The sequence below is a fragment of the Oncorhynchus masou genome, chromosome 13 (genome assembly GCF_036934945.1).
Source record: "Oncorhynchus masou masou isolate Uvic2021 chromosome 13, UVic_Omas_1.1, whole genome shotgun sequence".
In the NCBI taxonomy this organism is placed as follows: Eukaryota; Metazoa; Chordata; class Actinopteri; order Salmoniformes; family Salmonidae; genus Oncorhynchus; species Oncorhynchus masou.
In genome coordinates, this window is record NC_088224.1 from 44900123 (window position 1) to 44920797 (window position 20675).

General features: G+C 46.3%; 1 protein-coding gene across 4 annotated transcripts in view; it reads left to right on the forward strand.

The window, feature by feature from the left end:
• Window positions 1–20675, forward strand: part of LOC135552402 (sodium bicarbonate cotransporter 3-like) — a 61340-nt gene that overhangs the window by 23096 nt on the left and 17569 nt on the right. For 3 of the 4 annotated variants that reach the window (XM_064983989.1, XM_064983987.1, XM_064983988.1), the window contains exons 4-7: window positions 6295–6433; window positions 7035–7195; window positions 7423–7611; window positions 19561–19643. In XM_064983989.1, coding sequence (XP_064840061.1) covers window positions 6295–6433; window positions 7035–7195; window positions 7423–7611; window positions 19561–19643 — 572 coding nt within the window. Of the gene's footprint in view, window positions 1–6294; window positions 6434–7034; window positions 7196–7422; window positions 7612–8725; window positions 9104–19560; window positions 19644–20675 lie in introns of all 4 variants that reach the window. The other variant, XM_064983990.1, reaches the window with a different exon arrangement.

Here is a 20675-nt window from a genome sequence, read left to right on the forward strand (position 1 = left end):
ACAATTTACTTTATTTATTGACATTTCTTAATTTTCACAAGCATCCCCCCTAAAAAAATGACAACTAACATATTGCCCCATTTACCCCCCCCCTCCTTCCCACACAGAACATCACTCTCCCCAACACATACACAGAACAACATGCTACATGCAACACCCCCCCCCCCCCCCCCCCCAGTATTGGCCTCAATTATGTACAAAATAACAAGACAGAGTGTCCTCAAAATCAAATAATAGCAGATAAATGAATAAACACAAATACAATATACACTCACTGGCCAGTTAATTATGTACACACGTCTAGTACTGGGTCGGACCCAGCTTTGCCTCCAAAACAGCCTGATACAAGGTGTCGGAAATGTTCCTTGCTTGGTATCAAGGGACTTAAAGTGTGCCAGGAAAATCTTCCCCACACCAGTACACCACCGCCACCAGCCTGTACCGTTGAGACCAGGCAGGATGGGTCCATGGACTCATGCTGTTTATGCTAAATCCTGACTCGGCCATCAGCATGATGCAACAGCATTCGTCGGACCAGTCAATGTTTTTCCACTCCTCAATTGTTTGTTGTTGGTGATTGTGTGCCCACTGCAGCCACGTTTTAGCTGATGGGAATGGAATCCGGTGTGGTCCTCTGCTGCAATAGCCCATCCAGATCGACAAGTTGTGTGTTCCGAATTGAAGTGTTATTTTTATACAGTCGTGGCCAAAAGTGTTGAGAATGACACAAATATTAATTTCCACAGAGTTTGCTGCTTCAGTGTCTTTAGATATTTTTGTCAGATGTTACTATGCAATACTGACGTATAATTACAAGCATTTCATAAGTGTCAAAGGCTTTTATTGACAATTACATGAAGTTGATGTAAAGAGTCAATATTTGCAGTGTTGACCCTTCGTTTTCAAAACCTCTGCAATCTGCCCTGACATGCTGTCAATTAACTTCTGGGCCACATCCTGACTGATGGCAGCCCATTCTTGCATAATCAATGCTTGGAGTTTGTCAGAATTTGTGGGTTTTTGTTTGTCCACCCTCCTCTTGAGGATTGACCACAAGTTCTCAATGGGATTAAGGTCTGGGGAGTTTCCTGGCCATGGACCCAAAATATCGATGTTTTGTTCCCCGAGCCACTTAGTTATCACTTTTTAAGTTTTTTTATGGCAAGGTGCTTCATCATGCTGGAAAAGGCATTGTTCGTCACCAAACTGTTCCTGGATGGTTTTGGAGAAGTTGCTCTCAGAGGATGTGTTGATACCATTCTTTATTCATGGTTGTGTTCTTAGGCAAAATTGTGAGTGAGCCCTTGGCTGAGAAGCAACCCCACACATGAATGGTCTCAGGATGCTTTACTGTTGGCATGATGCAGGACTGATGGTAGCGCTCACCTTGTATTCTCCGGACAAGCCTTTTTCCGGATGCGCCAAACAATTGGAAAAGGGAAAAATGACTTTACCCCAGTCCTCAGCAGTTCAATCCGTGTACCTTTTGCAGAATATCAGTCTTTCCCTGATGTTTTTCCTGGAGAGAAGTTGCTTCTTTGCTGCCCTTCTTGACACCAGGCCATCCTCAAAGTCTTCGCCTCACTGTGCATGCAGATGCACACACACCTGCATGCTGCCATTCCTGAGCAAGCTCTGTACTGGTGGTGCCCCAATCATGCAGCTGAATCAACTTTAGGAGATGGTCCTGGCACTTGCTGGACTTTCTTGGGCGCCCTGAAGCCTTCTTCACAACAATTGAACCGCTCTTCTTGAAGTTCTTGATGATCCGATAAATGATTGATTTAGGTGCAATCTTACTGGCAGCAATATCCTTTCCTGTGAAGCTCTTTTTGTGCAAAGCAATGATGACGGCACCTGTTTCCTTGCAGGTAAACATAGTTGACAGAGGATTAAAAAAATGAAAACTGAAATATCATCTTTACAAGTATTCAGACCCTTTACTCAGCACTTTGCTTAAGCACCTTTGGCATTGATTACAGCCTCGAATCTTGGGGAGCGTTGCTGCACAGTTCAAGTCCGGGCTCTGGCTGAGCCACTCAAGACATTGAGACCTCTCCCGAAGCCACTCCAGCGTAATCTTGGATGTGTGTTTAGGGTCATTGGAAGGTGAACCTTCGCCCCAGTCTGAGGTCCTTAACATTCTGGAGCAGGTTTTCATTAAGGTTCTCGCTGTACTTTGCTCTATTCATCTTTCCCTCGATACTGACTTGTCTCCCAGTCCCTGCTTCTGAAAAACATCCCCACAGCATGATACTGCCAACCCCATCTTTCACCGTAGGGATGGTGCCAGGTTTCCACCAGATGTGATTCTTAGGCATTCAGGTCAAATAGTTCAATCTTGGTTTCATCAAACCAGAAAATCTTGTTTCTCATGGTCTGAGAGGCCTGTAGGTGCCTTTTGGCAAACTCCAAGCAAGCTGTCATGTGCCTTTTACTGAGGAGTGGCTTCCATCTGGGCACTCTACCTTAAAGGCCTGATTTGGTGGAGTGCTGCAGATATGGTTGTCCTTCTGGAAGGTTCTTCCATCGCCACAGAGGAACTCTGGAGTTCTGTTGGAATGACCTTCGGGTTCTTGGTCACCTCCCTGACCAAGGCCCTTCTCCAACCCGATTGCTCAGTTTGGGCGGACAGCCAGCTCTAAGAAGAGTCTTGGTGGTTCCAAACTTCTTCCATTTAAGACCGATGGAGGCCATTGGGAAACTTCAATGCTGCAGACATATTTTGGTACCCAACAAAACCTGCCAAGAGAGGGCCGCCCACCAAAACTCACGGACCAGGCAAGGACGGCGTTAATTAGAGAGGCAACAAAGAGACCAAAGATAACCCTGAAGGAGCTGCCAAGCTCCACAGCGGAGATTATAGTATCTGTCCATAGGACTACTTTAAGCCTTACACTCCACAGAGCTGGGCTTTACAGAAGAGTGTCCAGAAAAAAAGCCATTGCTTCAAGAAAAAAATCAGCAAACATGTTTGGTGTTCGCCAAAAGGCATGTGGGAGACTCCCCAAACAAATGGAAGAAGGTACTCTGGTTAGATGAGACTAAATTGAGCTTTTTGGCCATCAAGGAAAACGCTATGTCTGGTGCAAACCCAACACCTCTCATCACCCCAAGAGCACCATCCACAGAGTGAAGCATGGTGGTGGCAGCATCGTTTTGTGAGTATGTTTTTCCATTGGCAGGGACTGGGAACTGGTCATAATTTAAGGAATGATGGATGGGAAATTCTTGAGGGAAACCTGTTTCAGTCTTCAAGAGATTTGAGACTGGTGACGGAGGTTCACCTTCCAGCAGGACAATGACCCTAAGCATACTGCTAAAGCATCACTCAAGTGGTTTAAGGGGAAACATTTAAATGTCTTGAAATGGCGTTGTCAAAGCCCAGACCTCAATCCAATTGAGAATCTGTGGTATGACTTAAAGACTGCTGTACACCAGCGGAACCCATCCAACTTGAAGGAGCTGGAGCAGATTTGCCTTGAAGAATGGGCAAAAACACCAGTGGCTAGATGGGCCAAGCTTATGGAGACATACCCCAAGAGACTTGAAACTGTAATGGCTGCAAAAGGTGGCTCTACAAAGTATTGACCTTTTGGGGGTGAATAGTAATGCACGCTCAAGTTCTCTGTTCTTTTGTATTTTTTCTTGTTTGTTTCACAATAAAATATATTTTCTATCTTTAAAAAGTGGTAGGCATGTTGTGTAAATAAGATGATACAAACACACCCAAACATCTATTTTAATTCCAGGTTACAAATGAACAAAATAGGAAAAATGCCACAAGCCACTGTACTAGACAGGTGTGTACCTTTCCAAATCATGTCCAATCAATTGCATTTACTACAGGTGGACTCTAATCAAGTTGTAGAAACATCTCAAGGATGATCAATGGAAACGCACCTGAGCTCAATTTCGAGTGTCAGGGACTATGGTGGTCTGCTTGAAACATGTTGGTTTTACAGACTTAATCAGGGACATGTTGAAAATGTCAGTGAAGACACCTGCCAGTTGTTCAGCACATGCACGGAGCACACGTCCTGGTAATCCGTCTGGCCTCGCTGCCTTGTGTATGTTGACCTCTTTAAAGGTCTTACTCATGTTGGCTGCGGAGACCATGATCACACAGTCGCCTGGAACAGCTGATGCTCTCATGCATGCAGCTCGCGGCTGTGCTTCCCTTTGTAGTCTGTAATAGTTTGCATGCCCTGCCACATAAGACGAACGTTGGAGCCGGTGTAGTATGATACAATCTTAGCCCTGTATTGACGCTTTGCCTGTTTGAATGTTCTTCGCACGGCATAGCAGGATTTCTTGTAAGCTTCCGGGTTAGAGTCCCGCACCGTGAAAGCGGTAGATCTACCCTTTAGCTCAGAGTAAATGTTGCCTGTAATCCATGGCCTCTGGTTGGGGTATGGACGTCTTCGATGCACTTATTGATAAAGCCAGTGACTGATGTGGTGTACTCCTCAATGCCATCGGAAGAATCCCGGAACATGTTCCAGTTTGTGATAGCAAAATAGTCCTGGGTTTGGCAGATGCCAGGACAACGCTACCTGCCTGAATGCATAGTACCAACTGTAAAGTATGGAGGAGGCGTAAAAATAGACTGGGGCTGTTTTTCATCTGCTTCATCTGACCACTTTTTTATAGACCGAGTCACTGGTGCTTCCTGCTTTATTTTGCTTGTAAGCAGGATTCAGGAGGATAGAGTTGTGGTCGGATTTACCAAATGGAGGGAGAGGGAGAGCTTTGTACGCGTCTCTGTGTGTGGAGTACAGGTGATCTAGAATTGTTTTCCCTCTGGTTGCACATTTAACATGTTGATGGAAATTTGGTAGAACTGATTCAATTTCCTTGCATTAAAGTCTCCTGCCACTAGGAGCGCCACCTCTGGGTGAGCGATTTTCTGTTTGCTTATTTCCTTATACAGCTGACAGAGTGTGGTCTTAGTGCCAGCATCTGTCAGTGGTGGTAAATAAACGGCCACGTAAGTATAACTAAAAACTCTAGGCAATAGTGTGGCCTGCAATTGATCACAATATACCCTACTTCAGGTGATCAAAATCTAGAGACTTCCTTCGATTTCATGCACCAGCTGTTGTTTACAAATATGCACAGACCGCCTCCCCCCCCTCGTCTTACCGGAGTGTGCTGTTCTATCTTGCCGGTGCAGCATGTATCCCGCTAGCTGAATATCCATGTCATCATTCAGCCACGATTCTGTGAAACATAGGATATTACAGTTTTTGATGTCCCATTGGTAGGATATTCGTGATCGTACCTCGTCTAGTTTATTGTCCAATGATTGCACGTTGGCGAGTAATCTTGACGGTAACGGCAGCTTTCCCACACGCCTTTTTCGGGTCCTGACCAGGCATCCGGCTCTTTGTCCTCTGTACCTGCGTCGCTTCCTCAGTCATTTGGATACATCCAAATGTTTGATTGTGCCCGATTTTCACCTGTTATTGCTAGAAATGTTTGCCTTCTTGTCAGGACACTCAACACTATTAAATACAAGGAAACCGGATTGCATATCAAACACTAGGCTAGAAGCTAGCTAAGTAGTGTCACGCCCCTATCTGTTTCACCTGTTCTTGTGATTGTCTCACCCCCTCCAGGTGTCGCTTATTTTCCCCTGTGTATTTATCCCTGTGTTTTCTGTCTTTCTGTGCCAGTTTGTCTTGTATGTTAGTCAAGTCAACCAGTGTGTTTTTCCTGTACTCCTTTTTTAAATTCTCTTTCTGATCGTCCTGCCTGTTTTGACCCCTGCCTGAATCTGGACTACTTTCCCCCCTGCCTGCCCTGACCTTGATTCTGCCTGCTCTTCAGTACCTTTTGGACTCTGAACTGGTTTTGACACTTTTGCCTGTCCACGACCGTTCTCTTGCCTTCCCCTATTGGATTAATACATATTGTAAGACTCCAACAATCTGCCTCCTGTGTCTGCATCTGGGTCTCACCTTGTGTCATAAGTAGTTTGTTGCAAGCAAACCTGTCAATATGACAACCCAAATTCAAAAATATCAGTTGCTGAAACCAGCTGCTCAAACCAGAAACAAGGGAGCAATTCTGACGTTATTGTTTTGCTGATTAACTCAGTCTTGAGTTCCGGCTCTGTTCTTTCACATGTACCTTTTTCTACTCCCACCACAACATATTTAATTATTCCACTCTTTGTAATGCAGAGGAATTCACAGCACTCAATTCAGAAGCTAAGCTTTGGCTCCTGCTCTTCCCACACTCTCCTCATCTCTATATCTCCTGTCATCTCTCCCTGCCGCCCCCATCTAGACACACCCTCCCAGCGGGTGCAGTTCATCCTGGGTACCGAGGATGATGATGTGGAGCACGTCCCCCATGACCTTTTCACCGAGTTGGACGAGCTGTCTTTCAGGGACGGGAGCGCCACTGAGTGGAAGGAGACCGCCAGGTAGGTCACAGCCCAACCCAGGTTCCAGACTCCCGACTCCAGGGTCCATGTGGCTTTAGAGAGGCCATGTTATTATGCCATTCTTCGTTCATTCAGGTCTAGATTCAACAGCACTTTATTGGTGCCGTAGGTTTTCCCTGAAACGTTGATGACTTTAACTAATTTTGAAGTCTCCTAGACTGTGGTAAAAGATTCAGGGAAACAGACTTTTTAAAGCTAAAACTGTACTGCTGCTAGACTGTTGGGGAATGGTTACGTGTCTTGAATGTGTGATTAATGGGTAAGATTGACAGAGCTCTACTGCCTACAGGTCTGACTGTGAGTCTATCTTAGTCCTCCTCCATAGCCATGGCACCATCGCCATCCCAGACATTGTCAGCCTACGCTCACAGGCTCGGACACAAATACCCAGCAATTTACCGATCTTAAAAAATGAGTTAAAAGCCTAAAAAACGGAATCAAAGGTTTCCCATTACCTCTCAAAAGTGAACACCTCAAGGCAAGGCAAAATGTCTGTTTCTGCTCAAGTTGTTCTTAGACAGCGTTTGGGAAATGGAAGTATGAGTATTGAAGCCATATTCGTGTGTGTTGTGTTGTGTAGGTGGTTGAAGTTTGAGGAGGATGTGGAAGATGGAGGGGAGCGTTGGAGCAAGCCCTACGTGGCCACCCTGTCTCTACACAGCCTGTTTGAGCTGAGGAGCTGCATCCTCAACGGCACCGTCATGCTGGACATGAGGGCCACCTGTATCGAGGAGATTGCAGGTACAGAAGACGTTTGTGTGTTCACATTTGCATGCTATAAGATTAGCTAGATGTATGTGTGCACCAGAGGTAAACAATGATAAACAATGATAAAAAGTTGGTTGAATAAGGTGAAATTGAATTGATCTCTCTCTGTGTGTGTGTGTGTATGCAAGCTCATTTGCAAATGAACAACAATACAAGGCAATACAATGCGCCCGTGTCTGTGTGTGTTCACGTGTGTCCAGACATGTTGATTGACAGCATGGTGGCGTCTGGCCAGCTGAAGGAGGAGCTGCGTCAGAAGGTGCGTGAGGCCATGTTGAAGAGACACCACCACCAGAACGAGAGGAAGCTCAGCAACCGCATACCGCTGGTGCGATCAATCGCCGACATAGGCAAGAAACATTCAGACCCGTTCTTGCTTGAGAGAAATGGTGAGATCCCCTGCGCCGCGCACACTCCATTTCTTTTTCCTCATCTTCGAAGGGTGTTGTAATAATCTACGTAATCCTTGTTATTCCTAAAAAGGAAAGCTGACAGCATCTCATACACATGACCACAACAATCATGTATGTGATGTTTGCCATTTAGCAGACGCTTTTATTAAGTGACTGACAGTAAGGTGAGTGCATACATTTTAGTATGTGTGGCCCCAGCGGGATTCCAATCCACAACCCTGGCGTTGCTAGCGCCGTGGTCTTACCAACTGAGCCACACAAGACCAAATCCACCATGGCTGTTCAGGAGGTGTCAAACTAGTGATGTGAGTAGATGCTACGATGAGGACATAAGCCTCATAGAGACAACTACTACACCCCAATGTGAAAGAGAAATCTGGGTGCGCATGGTGCGAGCATGTAAGGCCTGCCCTGTCTCAGGGTTTTGCTTCTGAGAATTAACAATGGCTTCTACTCCATGTTGGAATGGTTGGGGTAATGCTCTTCTTGCAGTTCGATAGGTTTTGTTTACTGAGCATGACCTCAGGTTGTGGTGTGTACACAGATGATGGTGTGTGTGACTGTTTATGTGAATTAAATAATTAGCTCTTGCTACAGTTCCAATGCTCTCTGGTCTCTGTCCTACTGTTACATTTTGTTTTATTAAATGCAATTTTGCCTGGGTGAAAAAATATGTGTGACATGTCATATATTGCATAGCTTGCTTGCACTGTATGTATACCAAACACGAGACCTGTATGTACACCTCTTCTCTTGCCTGCAAGCATCTCTCTACCCAAAATGCTCTCCATTAGTACAATATATGTCACTGTGTGATTGGTGAGTGGACAAGCTTATTGTTCTGTGTGGACACCTCACCTCTCTCACCGTCCCCCTGCAAGAACCTCTCGACACCTCTGTCTCTCTCTAACCACACTCCTCCCAAGCTCCCCCCACCTTCCTTCTGCCACCAGATAATGCACCCCTAAAACCACCTCTCTGATGAAATCCTCCCTCATATGTTTCTCCTTTTACCCTCCTTATTCTTTTTCCTCCCTTTCTTCTCTCCCTCCTCTCCCTTCTTTGTTGTTGTGTCTTCCTGCCACTCCAGGGGAGGGCCTCTCTGCCTCCCGCCACTCCCTGAAGCCAGGGGCCTCCGTCTCCAACCTGTCCCAGAGGCGAGAGTCCCGGGTCTCCATCCTCCTCAACCTCCTCCTGCCAAACTCCTCCTCCACCTCCGCCGGGGGGCCCTCCACCGGACCCTCGCCCCTCACCACCCCCCAGGACACGCCTCCTACTCCCCTCCGCTCCCCAAACCCTCCCCGCGCTTCTGGCCCCGCCCCGGTCCGCCAGGCCATCCCTGAGGTGGTGGTGTCACCGCCTGAGGACGACGAGTCTCCACCCACCGCCATTACGAAGGATGAGGAGGCGTATTCCGCTCGGCAACCGTCGCTGCAGACTAGAGGGCTCCAGCAGCTGCCCTTAGAAGGCAAATATCTGTGTAGCCTGCCAGTGTGAGTCACGGCTTGAACAGAGAACACTAGCACCAGCATGCTGGCTGTGCCCTCTTTCTCTACCCTACCATAAATCTATTATCAACCCCCAGCAATGTTCACTTTTTATACCCCTCCATTGACTCAACAAGACCTCACACAGCTCTCTCTCTCTCCACCTCACTCGGTTTTTCTCTACCTCATTCCATTCTTGCATACCTCTGTTTCTCTTATCAAAACATCTTTCTGCACTCTCCCTTTCTCTCATATTGTGCTCCATTCCTAGACTATTTATTGTTCACATTCCTTTCTCTCTATCTCCACCTTTCTTCATCCAGCCCTTCCACACTACCCTCACCTTGCTTGGCTTGGTCCCTCCACTTCTCTTTGCTCAGTGTGTGTGCATGGCTCTTCTCGAGAATGGAAAATGTGTTTTTATCATTTTACCATGCCATAGTTCTGCAGTGTCCGACATCAACGAGGGCCCGCTGTCCCGGGGCCAGTGAAAACGTGTGTTGGGCCAGTAACTTCTCAGTGCATTCCAGTTTGACATTTACCTGCTGTGTAATCTCTCATGGACAGATCTACGTAAACATAACTGGTACCGTAGAATCTCTTGGGAAGGAATGGGATGCGTGGGATAGAGAGCAGCAGTAGTTCTGGTGTTTTTTGTTGTTGTTGTTTTCTGTAGCTGGTTATTTGGACATATCATGATTTCGCAGGTGTGAGCATCTTTCGAATTTCGGGAATGGGAGGGGGTAGGGGATCTTCGGCCCCATAACTCGTTCTGGTTCCGCTCCTCGTTCTAGCATCTCTTCTCTCAACACGTATGGACCCAGAATCGAGCAGCTGACTACAGGACACTTTAATTTGGAGTTAACCAAGATTATCTGCTCTGTCGCTGTCTTGAAAACCATTTGAAAACTACACGTGGAAAGGTCATGCTATTTGTATTTCAGCAGTATGATTGGTCAGCTTCTCGAGCAGTACATACTGTAAGCTGATGCGTTCACACGTGAGCTGTCCAGAATAAAAAGAAGCGCTCACCAATCCATTTCCTTTATGAAAATTGATTTATTAACGTAAACCTTCAATAGTGAACATATAGTACTAGCAATATGCTGGCTACTGTTGATAAAAAGACGCCTGGCATTCGTCTTGGCTAGCCTACTTTAGCCAGATTAATATCTTCTCTTTTGAAAGGCAGTTGTCGTAATGGGGAAGCATCCTATTCTTAGATCCTCTCAAAATAACATACTTTAGAAGCAAAATTGGATGCAATTAATACAATGCAATTCTAAATAATGATTTTGCTAGATATTGCTAGATTCTATTGCTCGATTATATTCTACAGCATAATAACCAAATGTAGCCTATTACTAGCTAAACATAGAGAGAAAGCATGCCAACCTATAGGCCCTGTATGAACCCAATGCATTTTAACTACACCATGTTCGGGCCAGTAGAGGTTATATTTGGGCCAGTGAGAAGAGAAGTTCACCTTTCACTCTGGTTCTGTGATTATTTCTTTGTCCACTTTTTCATTGCAAACCTTTTTTTTATTCATTCAGTCCTAAAATGAGAACCTGAAGGTGTTTAATTGACTGCAAGTTTTCCATCCCTTGAGGCCTGTTTAGTCTAGTCAGTGTAAGAGATGAGTCGACAGGTCTCATATTCTGGGTTATTTTTTCCAGTTTCTGTCACATCTCTCCATGACTGTCCCATTGTGAATATACTGTACAACCAGGACAGACATAAAAAACTTAAAATGTCTGGTATTTTTCCAGAGCAGCATCGTTTGGCGCCTCCTCCGTAATTCCTGAGTATAAACACACACGTCTCAGACGTTTTCGCCATGAAGAGCCTAGCAAGGGACTCCTACAGTACATGTGCAAACAGCATGCTAAATATAAAGCCATAGAAAGGGGTTGAGGTGGGAGGGTTTTAACGTTGACACGCAACTCTCTCAGTCCCAGTGACATCCACAGTGACTTTTTTGTTCTTCCCGGACATGGATAGTATTTAGCCCCTGTATTTATAGCAGTGTGTGTAGAAGAGAGTTGAACTGGAAGGCTGGGTCATGAGAACTAGAGACTTCTAGTTTGGAGGGAAACATGATTTAAGGTGGTTATCTGGTTATCTTATTATAGGTACTAGTGAGGTTCTGTAATCTTCCATTACTTCTGTCTAGGAGACAACGTTTGCCAAGAAACTATATACTGTACTTGACCACGTTGTGAGTACCGCTCGAGTGAAGTTTGAATCCCATGTTTGACAACAGTTGCCAAGAAACCAAATACTAGACACTTACTTCACCTCGTTCTGAGTATCGTTCATTTGAGTTTGAATCCCATGCTTGCGTAGACAGGAAGTGTAGGATGATTTCTAGGAAATATTAGGCTAAACCTTATAACACCCAAACCAGCTATCTCAACGACAAAATTGCTTGGTAAACCACCTCTCCCTAATGGCAGGCTGTAGAGAGTTATTGTAGATTCAATAGAGCGTCAAATGCCTTCATTGCATCCGACACATGATGAATGCAGCTGCTCATTCCTGATCAGGCCCTGGGGTCACTTTAGGCTATTCTTCACCGTTAGTGTCCGCTAACAACATAATTGACCCTGAGAGTTATAACTGCAATCGACACTGTATCAGCATAAGGGGAGTCAGATCATCCTTCCTACCAAGGCTTATATACAGTTGTGAACTAAATATATTGGCAGCCTTGCACTTTTCTTAAATAATTCCCTATTTCATATAAAATAAGTTGAACTTGAAAACAACATTTGGTCTCCACACCTTTTGTTATTGGATTTTCAACATTGCATAACAAATTGTATTTTTGTAAATTTAAATTGGCATGGACAAAATTGTTGGCACCCTGGAGCTAGTACTTGGTTGCACAGCCTTTGGCCAAGATAACTGCCAACAAACATTGCACTCCAAAACACCTTGATAATCTGCTGAATTCATGCTGTCTTGTACACATTCAAGGACCCCAGTGCCGTGCTGGTCCTGGGGCCCTTGAACGTGCACAAAGCATCATGATCACACTTCCTCAATTCAAAAATGATGGCGACACTTTCTCAAAGATGGTTTGGTATAGTTTAGAAACTTTGGGAACCAAGCTCGAGTTATCAGTGTTATCACAGGTTTTTGCCTGGACAAGTTGAAACATCATCATTTTTCCCAGAAAAAGAGTGAGAACTTTCTCTAGTAATACTAGTCCTGTGTGAATAGGGCTATAGCCGTGATAATAACACGTGCAGAATTAAGCATTTCTTGCAGTGAAATGATACACCAAATGTAGGAAGAATTTGGACTTGGGAACAGGATTGGAGAAATATGATTAATTTATTTTTGAACATGTGAGAATACAATGCTCAGTTAGCACCTTCACAGATGGTATCTTTATCATAAAAGCATCATTATATAAAAGCTGATTAGTATTTCAACCACATAAAATATGCATCAAAGCCGAACTGAAATCCCATCAGAAACAAGTTTGGTTGTTTTCACAGCCTTCTTTTTCCTTACAGTCGGTCAAACTGATGTCATTAGGACATTTTACACAGAAAATGTTTCCTGTTTTATTTTTGCTTTATTGTAATGTTATTTCCTCCCAAGGCCCTAAACTTCTTTGCTATGCAAAAGAAGACAGAGAAAAATGTAGTCTTCTAGGGCAACATATAACACAAATGAGAAGCTACATTAATCTAATTATAGACAAGTTGACTAACAAATAGCCTCCCAAAATGTCAGAAATTATAAGCAGAAACATCTAAAACAGGCAACAACAAATCCTGCACGCCTGTCAAATCATTCTGCAGTCTTTGACTGTAGCCTATAGCACATGTTCTATATATGCGGGTTAGGGTTGGGTGCGGGGCTCAGATTTTCACTTTGTCACATAGTCGGGCAGTTGTGGATGGGTTATTAGCAATTAGCAATTGCGGATGAACAAACGGCTGACCCATGCACCCCTATCGGGTTGCCAATAATTTTGTACTTGCCTTTTGTCGTTATTTCTGAATTAAAATTGACTGAAGTTTACAAAAATAAAATTTGGTTCTGCAATGTTGATAATCTAACAATAACATATATTTTACTTATTTGAGAAGAAATGGGGAATTATTTAAAAAAAGTGCAAGGGTGCCAATATTTGGCTGCAACTATATATACAGTGTCAGGATTTGGCCAGGGTTGTTCCGGGTTTTGGTCACTAGATGCCCCCATTGTGCTTTTTGACCTCATGTTTTTTCCCTTGTTCCCCATTATTATTTGCACCTGTACCTCGTTTCCCCTGATTGTATTTAAACCCTTAGTTTCCCTCAGTTCTGTGCTCTGTGTTTGTATGTTAGCACCCAGCCCTAGTGTTCTGTGTTTTCCTGTCGATTCCGGTGGATGCTCTTGTGGAATTCTGTTTTTGTTTTTGAGTGTCTCTTGAGGCTTTTTTGTGCTATTCCTACCACCTTTTGGATTTGCCATTTTGGTATTTTAGGACTTCTCCTTTTTACTTTATTAAATACACCGTCTTAAGTACTGCTGTGTCTGCCTCATCTTCTGGGTTCTGCTGACTATTTGTGGCTCAGTTGGTTAAGTGACTGTTTCTCACTCCGGAGACCCAGGTTCGTAACCGGGTCCTGACAGAAACACAGAGCCAAAAATGAACCCAGAGGCAGCCAGTTCCCAGGACCTTTTTGCCATGCTGTCCCACCACCAGGAGACTGTCCAACGCCACGAAGCCGCCCTGGTTCAGCAAGAGGCCTTAATGGCTAGACATTCTCATCTTCTGTCGGAGATGCTGACTTCCATTAAGCAAATATCTGATCGTCTTACCCCGGCAACAGTTCCCGTCCCAGTACCTCAGATTCACGTACCCATGGCAGTTAACCCCCTGGCTGAACCTCGTCTTCCACCTCCCCAACGGTTCTCAGGTGATCCAAGTGCTTGTAAAGGGTTTCTCACCCAATGTTCTCTCTCCTTTGAGCTACAACCCTCGTCGTTTCCCACCGACCGGTCTAAGATCGCTTATATCATCACCCTGCTGTCGGGAAAAGCCCTGGCCTGGGCTACTGCTGTGTGGGATGCCCATAGTTCCTGCTGTGCCAGCTACTCTGCCTTTGCTGAGGAATTCAAACGAGTGTTTCAAGGCCCAAGCAGTGGTTCTGACTCAGCCAAACAGCTCCTGACTCTCCACCAAGGTTGGCGCAGCGTGGCGGACTATGCCATCCAGTTCCGCACGGTGGCAGCAGCAAGTGGCTGGAACAACGAGGCGCTCACGGTGTGCTTTCTGAAAGGCCTTTCCGACACTATCCAAGATGAACTGGCCACTCGGGAACCACCGGACAATCTCGAGTCCCTGATCAAGTTGGCCTCACGCATTGACCAGCGTCTGAGAGAGAGAGAACTCAACCGTAGACCTCTAGCCCCTATCAGTCCCAGCTCCGAGTCCCCACCTTTATCCTCGCTGGCTCCATCGGAACCCATGCAGATTGGACGCATCTCCCAGGCTGAGAGAGACCGCCGGATGAGGGAGCGACGCTGTCTATATTGCGGCAAACCGGGCCATTTCCGTTCCACGTGTCCCGGGCTCCAGGGAAACGCTCTGTCCCGTACAGACCGGGGGAACTGTAACGGGAAACATAACCTCCTCCCATCCGTCCAACTCCCGTCTGCTCATTCCAGTCACCCTCTCCTGGGACAACCACAAGCTTCACCTTCAAGCCTTGGTAGACTCTGGAGCCGCAGGTAACTTCATGGATGGTGTCTGGGCGAAGGAGAATGGCGTTCCCTCTGAACCTCTAAGTGAACCCATGAGGGTCACTACATTGGATGGAAGCCCTTTGGGATCTGGACTTGTCACTCATGTCACTACCTCCTTGCGACTTTCAGTTTCACAACACCAGGAATTGATGAACTTTCATTTGATCTCCTGTTCCGAGTTCCCTCTCGTCCTTGGATACCCCTGGCTTCACAGCCATAACCCTCACATCGACTGGTCTGTGGGCACTATCAAGCAGTGGGGTCCTACGTGCCAAGCTACTTGTATTTTCCAGAATTCCCGAGTTCTACTCCCGAGTCTTTAGAATCCATCGACCTGACCCGAGTTCCCGAGTGTTACCATGACCTCAAACTGGTGTTTAGCAAACAGAGGGCCACCATGCTACCACCCCATAGACCTTACGATTGCCCCATCGACCTGTTTCCGGGCACTTGCCCCCCCAGGGGTCGGATCTTTTCCCTATCTCCACCCGAACGAGCTGCTATGGATACCTACATCAAGGACGCTCTGGAAGCAGGCCTCATGCGTCCATCCACCTCCCCGGCGGGAGCAGGGTTTTTCTTTGTGGCCAAGAAAGACGGTGGATTACGTCCTTGCATCGACTACCGGGGACTCAATGCCATAACCGTCCGTAACCGTTACCCGCTACCCCTTATGGCCACAGCCTTCGAGCTGCTCCAGGAAGCAGTTGTTTTCACTAAGCTTGACCTGCGGAACGCATACCATCTTGTGCGGATCAGACCTGGTGACGAGTGGAAGACCGCTTTCAACACGCCTACTGGTCACTATGAATACTTGGTGATGCCCTTCGGCCTGACCAACGCCCCAGCGGTGTTCCAAGCGCTCATAAACGATGTGCTTAGGGATATGCTTAACATATTTGTGTTCGTTTACTTGGATGACATCCTCATCTTTTCGAGCTCCCTTCAAGAACACACTAAGCATGTCAGACAAGTACTCAAACGCCTCCTGGACAGCCATCTGTACGTTAAGCCGGAAAAATGTGAATTCCATTCATCCCGAGTACAATTCCTGGGATTTGTAGTGGAACCCGGTCGAGTCCAAATGGACCCCAGGAAGGTAGGGGCGGTAGCGGATTGGCCCACCCCCAAATCCGTTAAGGAAGTTCAGCGTTTCCTGGGCTTCACAAACTTTTACCGCAAGTTCATCAAGAACTTCAGCTTGGTGGCAGCCCCTCTCTCAGCTTTAACCAAGGGTGGCAATGCAAGGTTTTTGTGGGGAAGAGAAGCTGAGACGGCCTTCCAAGGACTCAAGCAGCGCGTTCTCTCTGCTCCCATCCTGATACTACCGACTACGGATGAACCATTTGTGGTGGAGGTAGACGCATCAGAGGTTGGTGTTGGAGCTGTCCTGTCTCAGAGGGGTGAAGACAAGAAGCTTCATCCGTGCGCTTTCTTCTCACACCGGCTTACCCCAACTGAGAGGAACTACGATGTGGGGGATCGTGAACTCCTAGCGGTTAAGATGGCATTGAAGGAATGGAGACACTGGCTCGAGGGGGCTTCTCACCCGTTTCAAGTGCTTACGGACCACAAAAATCTGGAGTATATCCAGCAGGCGAAGCGGTTGAACTCTAGACAAGCTAGATGGTCTCTTTTCTTCAATCGATTCCAGTTTATCCTCACCTATCGGCCCGGGTCGAAGAATCTCAAACCGGATGCCCTGTCCCGAGTCTACGCTCCTGCCATTCGAGATGACACGGACATGCCTGTCCTTCCTGCTGCTAAGATTGTGGCTCCGATCTCGTGGCAAGTTGAGGATACCGTGAGACGTGCTCAAGCTAGCGAACCGGACCCGAAAGGAGGTCCTGCCAATCGGTTGTTTGTCCCCAAGGCAGTGAGGACTCAGGTCCTTCTGTGGGGGCACTCCTCTCGCCTCACCTGTCATCCGGGCGTATGTCGCACCTTGGAGTTCATCCAGCGTAAGTTCTGGTGGCCTACCATAAGAGAAGACGTTGCCACTTTCGTCAATGCCTGTCCCGTGTGCTGCCAGGGCAAATCTTCTCACCTCCGCCCTCAAGGACTCCTTCACCCTTTACCTGTTCCCCACAGACCCTGGTCCCATATCTCATTGGACTTTATTACTGGACTTCCTCCATCCCATGGCAATACTACTATCCTAGTCATAATCGACAGGTTTTCAAAGGCGGCCAGGTTCGTCCCTCTGACTAAGTTACCTTCTGCCAAGGAAACGGCTGAGTTGGTAATTAATCATGTGTTCCGAGTCTTCGGCATTCCTCAAGATATGGTTTCTGACAGAGGTCCCCAGTTCGCCTCAAGGTTTTGGAAGGCCTTCTGCCAACTCATGGGGGCTTCTGCCAGTCTATCTTCAGGGTACCATCCGGAATCCAACGGCCAAACAGAGAGGATGAATCAAGAGCTGGAAACCACCCTCCGATGTATGACTCGTGACAACCCGTCCACATGGTCATCCTTTATTGTTTGGGCCGAATACGCGCACAACACCTTGCGCTCCTCCTCCACTGGTATGTCCCCGCACGAGTGTCAGTTTGGCTATGCTCCTCCATTGTTCCCGGACCAGGAGGCAGAAGTCAGAGTGCCTTCAGCCTTGAAGTTCGTCAGACGCTGTCGGCTTGTGGAGGAAGACCCGTCTTAATCTTATGCGTTCCTCACAGCGGTACCAACAACAAGCCAACAGACGTCGCCGTCCCGGGCCTACCCTGCGCCCCGGCCAGAGAGTCTGGCTCTCCACAAGAAACTTACCTCTACGGGTGGAGTCTCGCAAGCTGTCCCAAAAATACATCGGTCCCTTCAAGGTTGCCAGGAGAGTTAACCCAGTTTCTTATCGCCTATACTTACCCAGATCCCTTAAGATTAATCCCACATTTCACATTTCATTGTTAAAACCTGTTGTTTTTTCTCCCCTTGTCCCGGCAGACAGACCTCCCCCTCCGTCTCGTGTCATTGGAGGCCAGCCGGCTTATACCGTCCATCGGATACTGGATTCCCGCCGGGTGCAGCGGTCCTGGCAGTATCTGGTGGACTGGGAAGGCTACGGTCCCGAGGAGCGCTCCTGGGTTCCTGCCAAAGACATCCTGGATCCTGACCTCATTCGTCAGTTCAGGGCCCTCCACCCTGAGAGAGCTGGTAGAACGTCAGGAGCCGTTCCTAGGGGGGGGATTCTGTCAGGATTTGGCCAGGGTTGTTCCGGGTTTTGGTCACTAGATGCCCCCATTGTGCTTTTTGACCTTATGTTTTTTCCCTTGTTCCCCATTATTATTTGCACCTGTACCTCGTTTTCCCTGATTGTATTTAAACCCTTAGTTTCCCTCAGTTCTGTGCTCTGTGTTTGTATGTTAGCACCCAGCCCTAGTGTTCTGTGTTTTCCTGTCGATTCCGGTGGATGCTCTTGTGGAATTCTGTTTTTGTTGAGTGTCTCTTGAGGCTTTTTTGTGCTATTCCTACCACCTTTTGGATTTGCCATTTTGGTATTTTAGGACTTCTCCTTTTTACTTTATTAAATACACCGTCTTAAGTACTGCTGTGTCTGCCTCATCTTCTGGGTTCTGCTGACTATTCGTGGCTCAGTTGGTTAAGTGACTGTTTCTCACTCCGGAGACCCAGGTTCGTAACCGGGTCCTGACATACAGTACACCTGCTCACCTTTTGAATGCCGGATTCTTTAGTAAAGACTGTCTAATTCCACTGCAGCACTCATGTCACAGTACCACACAACATGTAGTGTCAGCTCTTGGTATGCAGATGAAGACAAATGATCATAGAGTCAGTAGTGTTTGTTGTCAGTGTGCCCCTGGTTTTGGAATGATATGATTTGATTAGTCAAACTTGTTTACTGTACATATAGAGCGTGGCCTGAGGTCCAGCATGGAGAGCGCATTCCGGGTTTAAGCTTCCGGATGCAATCTCCCCTAATCCCTGTCACTCCCAGGGGCTTTGTAGGGAATGTGAGCAATAGCGCTTCTGTTCGTCCCAACATGGCTGCCTCATAGCCCGCAGGGCCGAGTTAGAATAGGTCACAGGTCAAGGATGACCGTCACCCATTCATATTCATTTGAACATTCCTCTACGTTCTAGGTGACTTGATACGGAGGGAGTGGAGTGTGTGGTGTCGCTATGTTACAGTTCATTCATTTCTGTGGTTCTTTCCTCAATGCACGTCTCCCTCGCTGAAGTGCTGGCGTTTCCTGTGTACGGCTCACCTCACATGGCTATAGGGCGCATTGAAGTTGAGGTGCAATTTCTTGAACCCTTACCACTGCAGGCCATAATGAAGTTTCATTATGTTGTCAATTAATTAAGGTCTTTTGAGATTGTATAAATTGAACTTTGTATCAAATACTATTTAGCTGTATGCATCGGTAGTCTAGGCCTATACAAGAGAACCTATAGAAAAATAATTGTAATTAATTGATCAGAGTATGGCTACATCATTTTTGTATAGATTAAGGCTTCTCAAATTTTAAATATGAGAACCGGTATTGTGTTTTGATGCTTTGCAAACTGTCTGCATATGTGTGATATATGAAAAACACAATATTATCAAAAGCAGGCATTCTAATCTCAGTATCCACAAGAATGCATTGAGCAGCAGGTGCCTCAGTGCTCCAGAGCTGACATTGCTAACACTCTTCTGCCACTATCCCCTGTCTGTTTGTCGTTTCAGGGCCACTGATATCCACACACTCTGTCCCCAGTAACCTGGATAGCAGCAGCAAGGCCGGAGACAGGAGGCCCTCCAAAGTTGGGGTCAGTAAAGATAATAGCAATGTGGACTTCAACAAGGTAACCCCTGCTACTGGGCAAAGAAACAGATGGCAGTTCTGCTTCCAGCTCCTAAGAAACTTTGCAACAAGCATTTCACTACATCACAAGTGTTTCACTACACCCGCAAAAACATCTGCTAAATATGTGTATTTGACCAATAAAATTTGATTTGATCATCAGCCACATTCATCCAGAGAACCAAGACAACCATCATCAATCCACAGCTCTTACTCTCTAGGCATAATAAACATCACCTGCCTTCTATAACCAAGAACCAGTCTCAAAGTTAACTGTACAGTGTTTTATTTCAATAACTGGATTTGGTTCAGTGAGCTCTCCCTCATTATATCATTTTACGACTCTTTCATCGATGTAATAAGTAGGCTGGCAGCCATGAGGACTCATCAGCATCGAACCAGCTTTCATGTGTATGCCAAGAAGCAACCTCTTAGTGGGGGAGTCTAATCAAGAGAGGGAGACGAAGTGTGTGTGTTTTTGAAAAGAGGGAGATGCAGATATGACCCATCTCAGTCGGCAAGGTTTCCCAGCTCTCTTAAATAGTTCACGCAAACAACCTTGTGACGAAAGGAACTCCATTGCTCTGTATTGCCCTTATATTCTCCCTCTACGCCAGTGGTTCCCAAACTTTTGGGTGCGCCCCCTAGGGGAACTCAGTGCGGTGTTCAACTTCGTCTTGAAATTTAGAAATTGGGTAGTGCATCATCCGTATTCCTCTTGTCATGTCAGTCATTGCTTACCTCAGAGAGCTATTTATAACTTGTCAGAAATGTCCAGATCAACTAGCCCATGCCCAACTAGCCCATGTTTGAGTCACTCAAATATCACATGAATACACATTAGACATGGTCAAATGTATAGAATTGCAAAAAAATTGCTTTGAAACGGCTAAATCTTCTCTGCACCCTATGAGAAAATGTGTTGAATTGCAGGAAATAAGATTTAAACCTGCAAAATGTTATCTCCACCAGCAAGAGGGTTGTGAAAAGTGCTTGT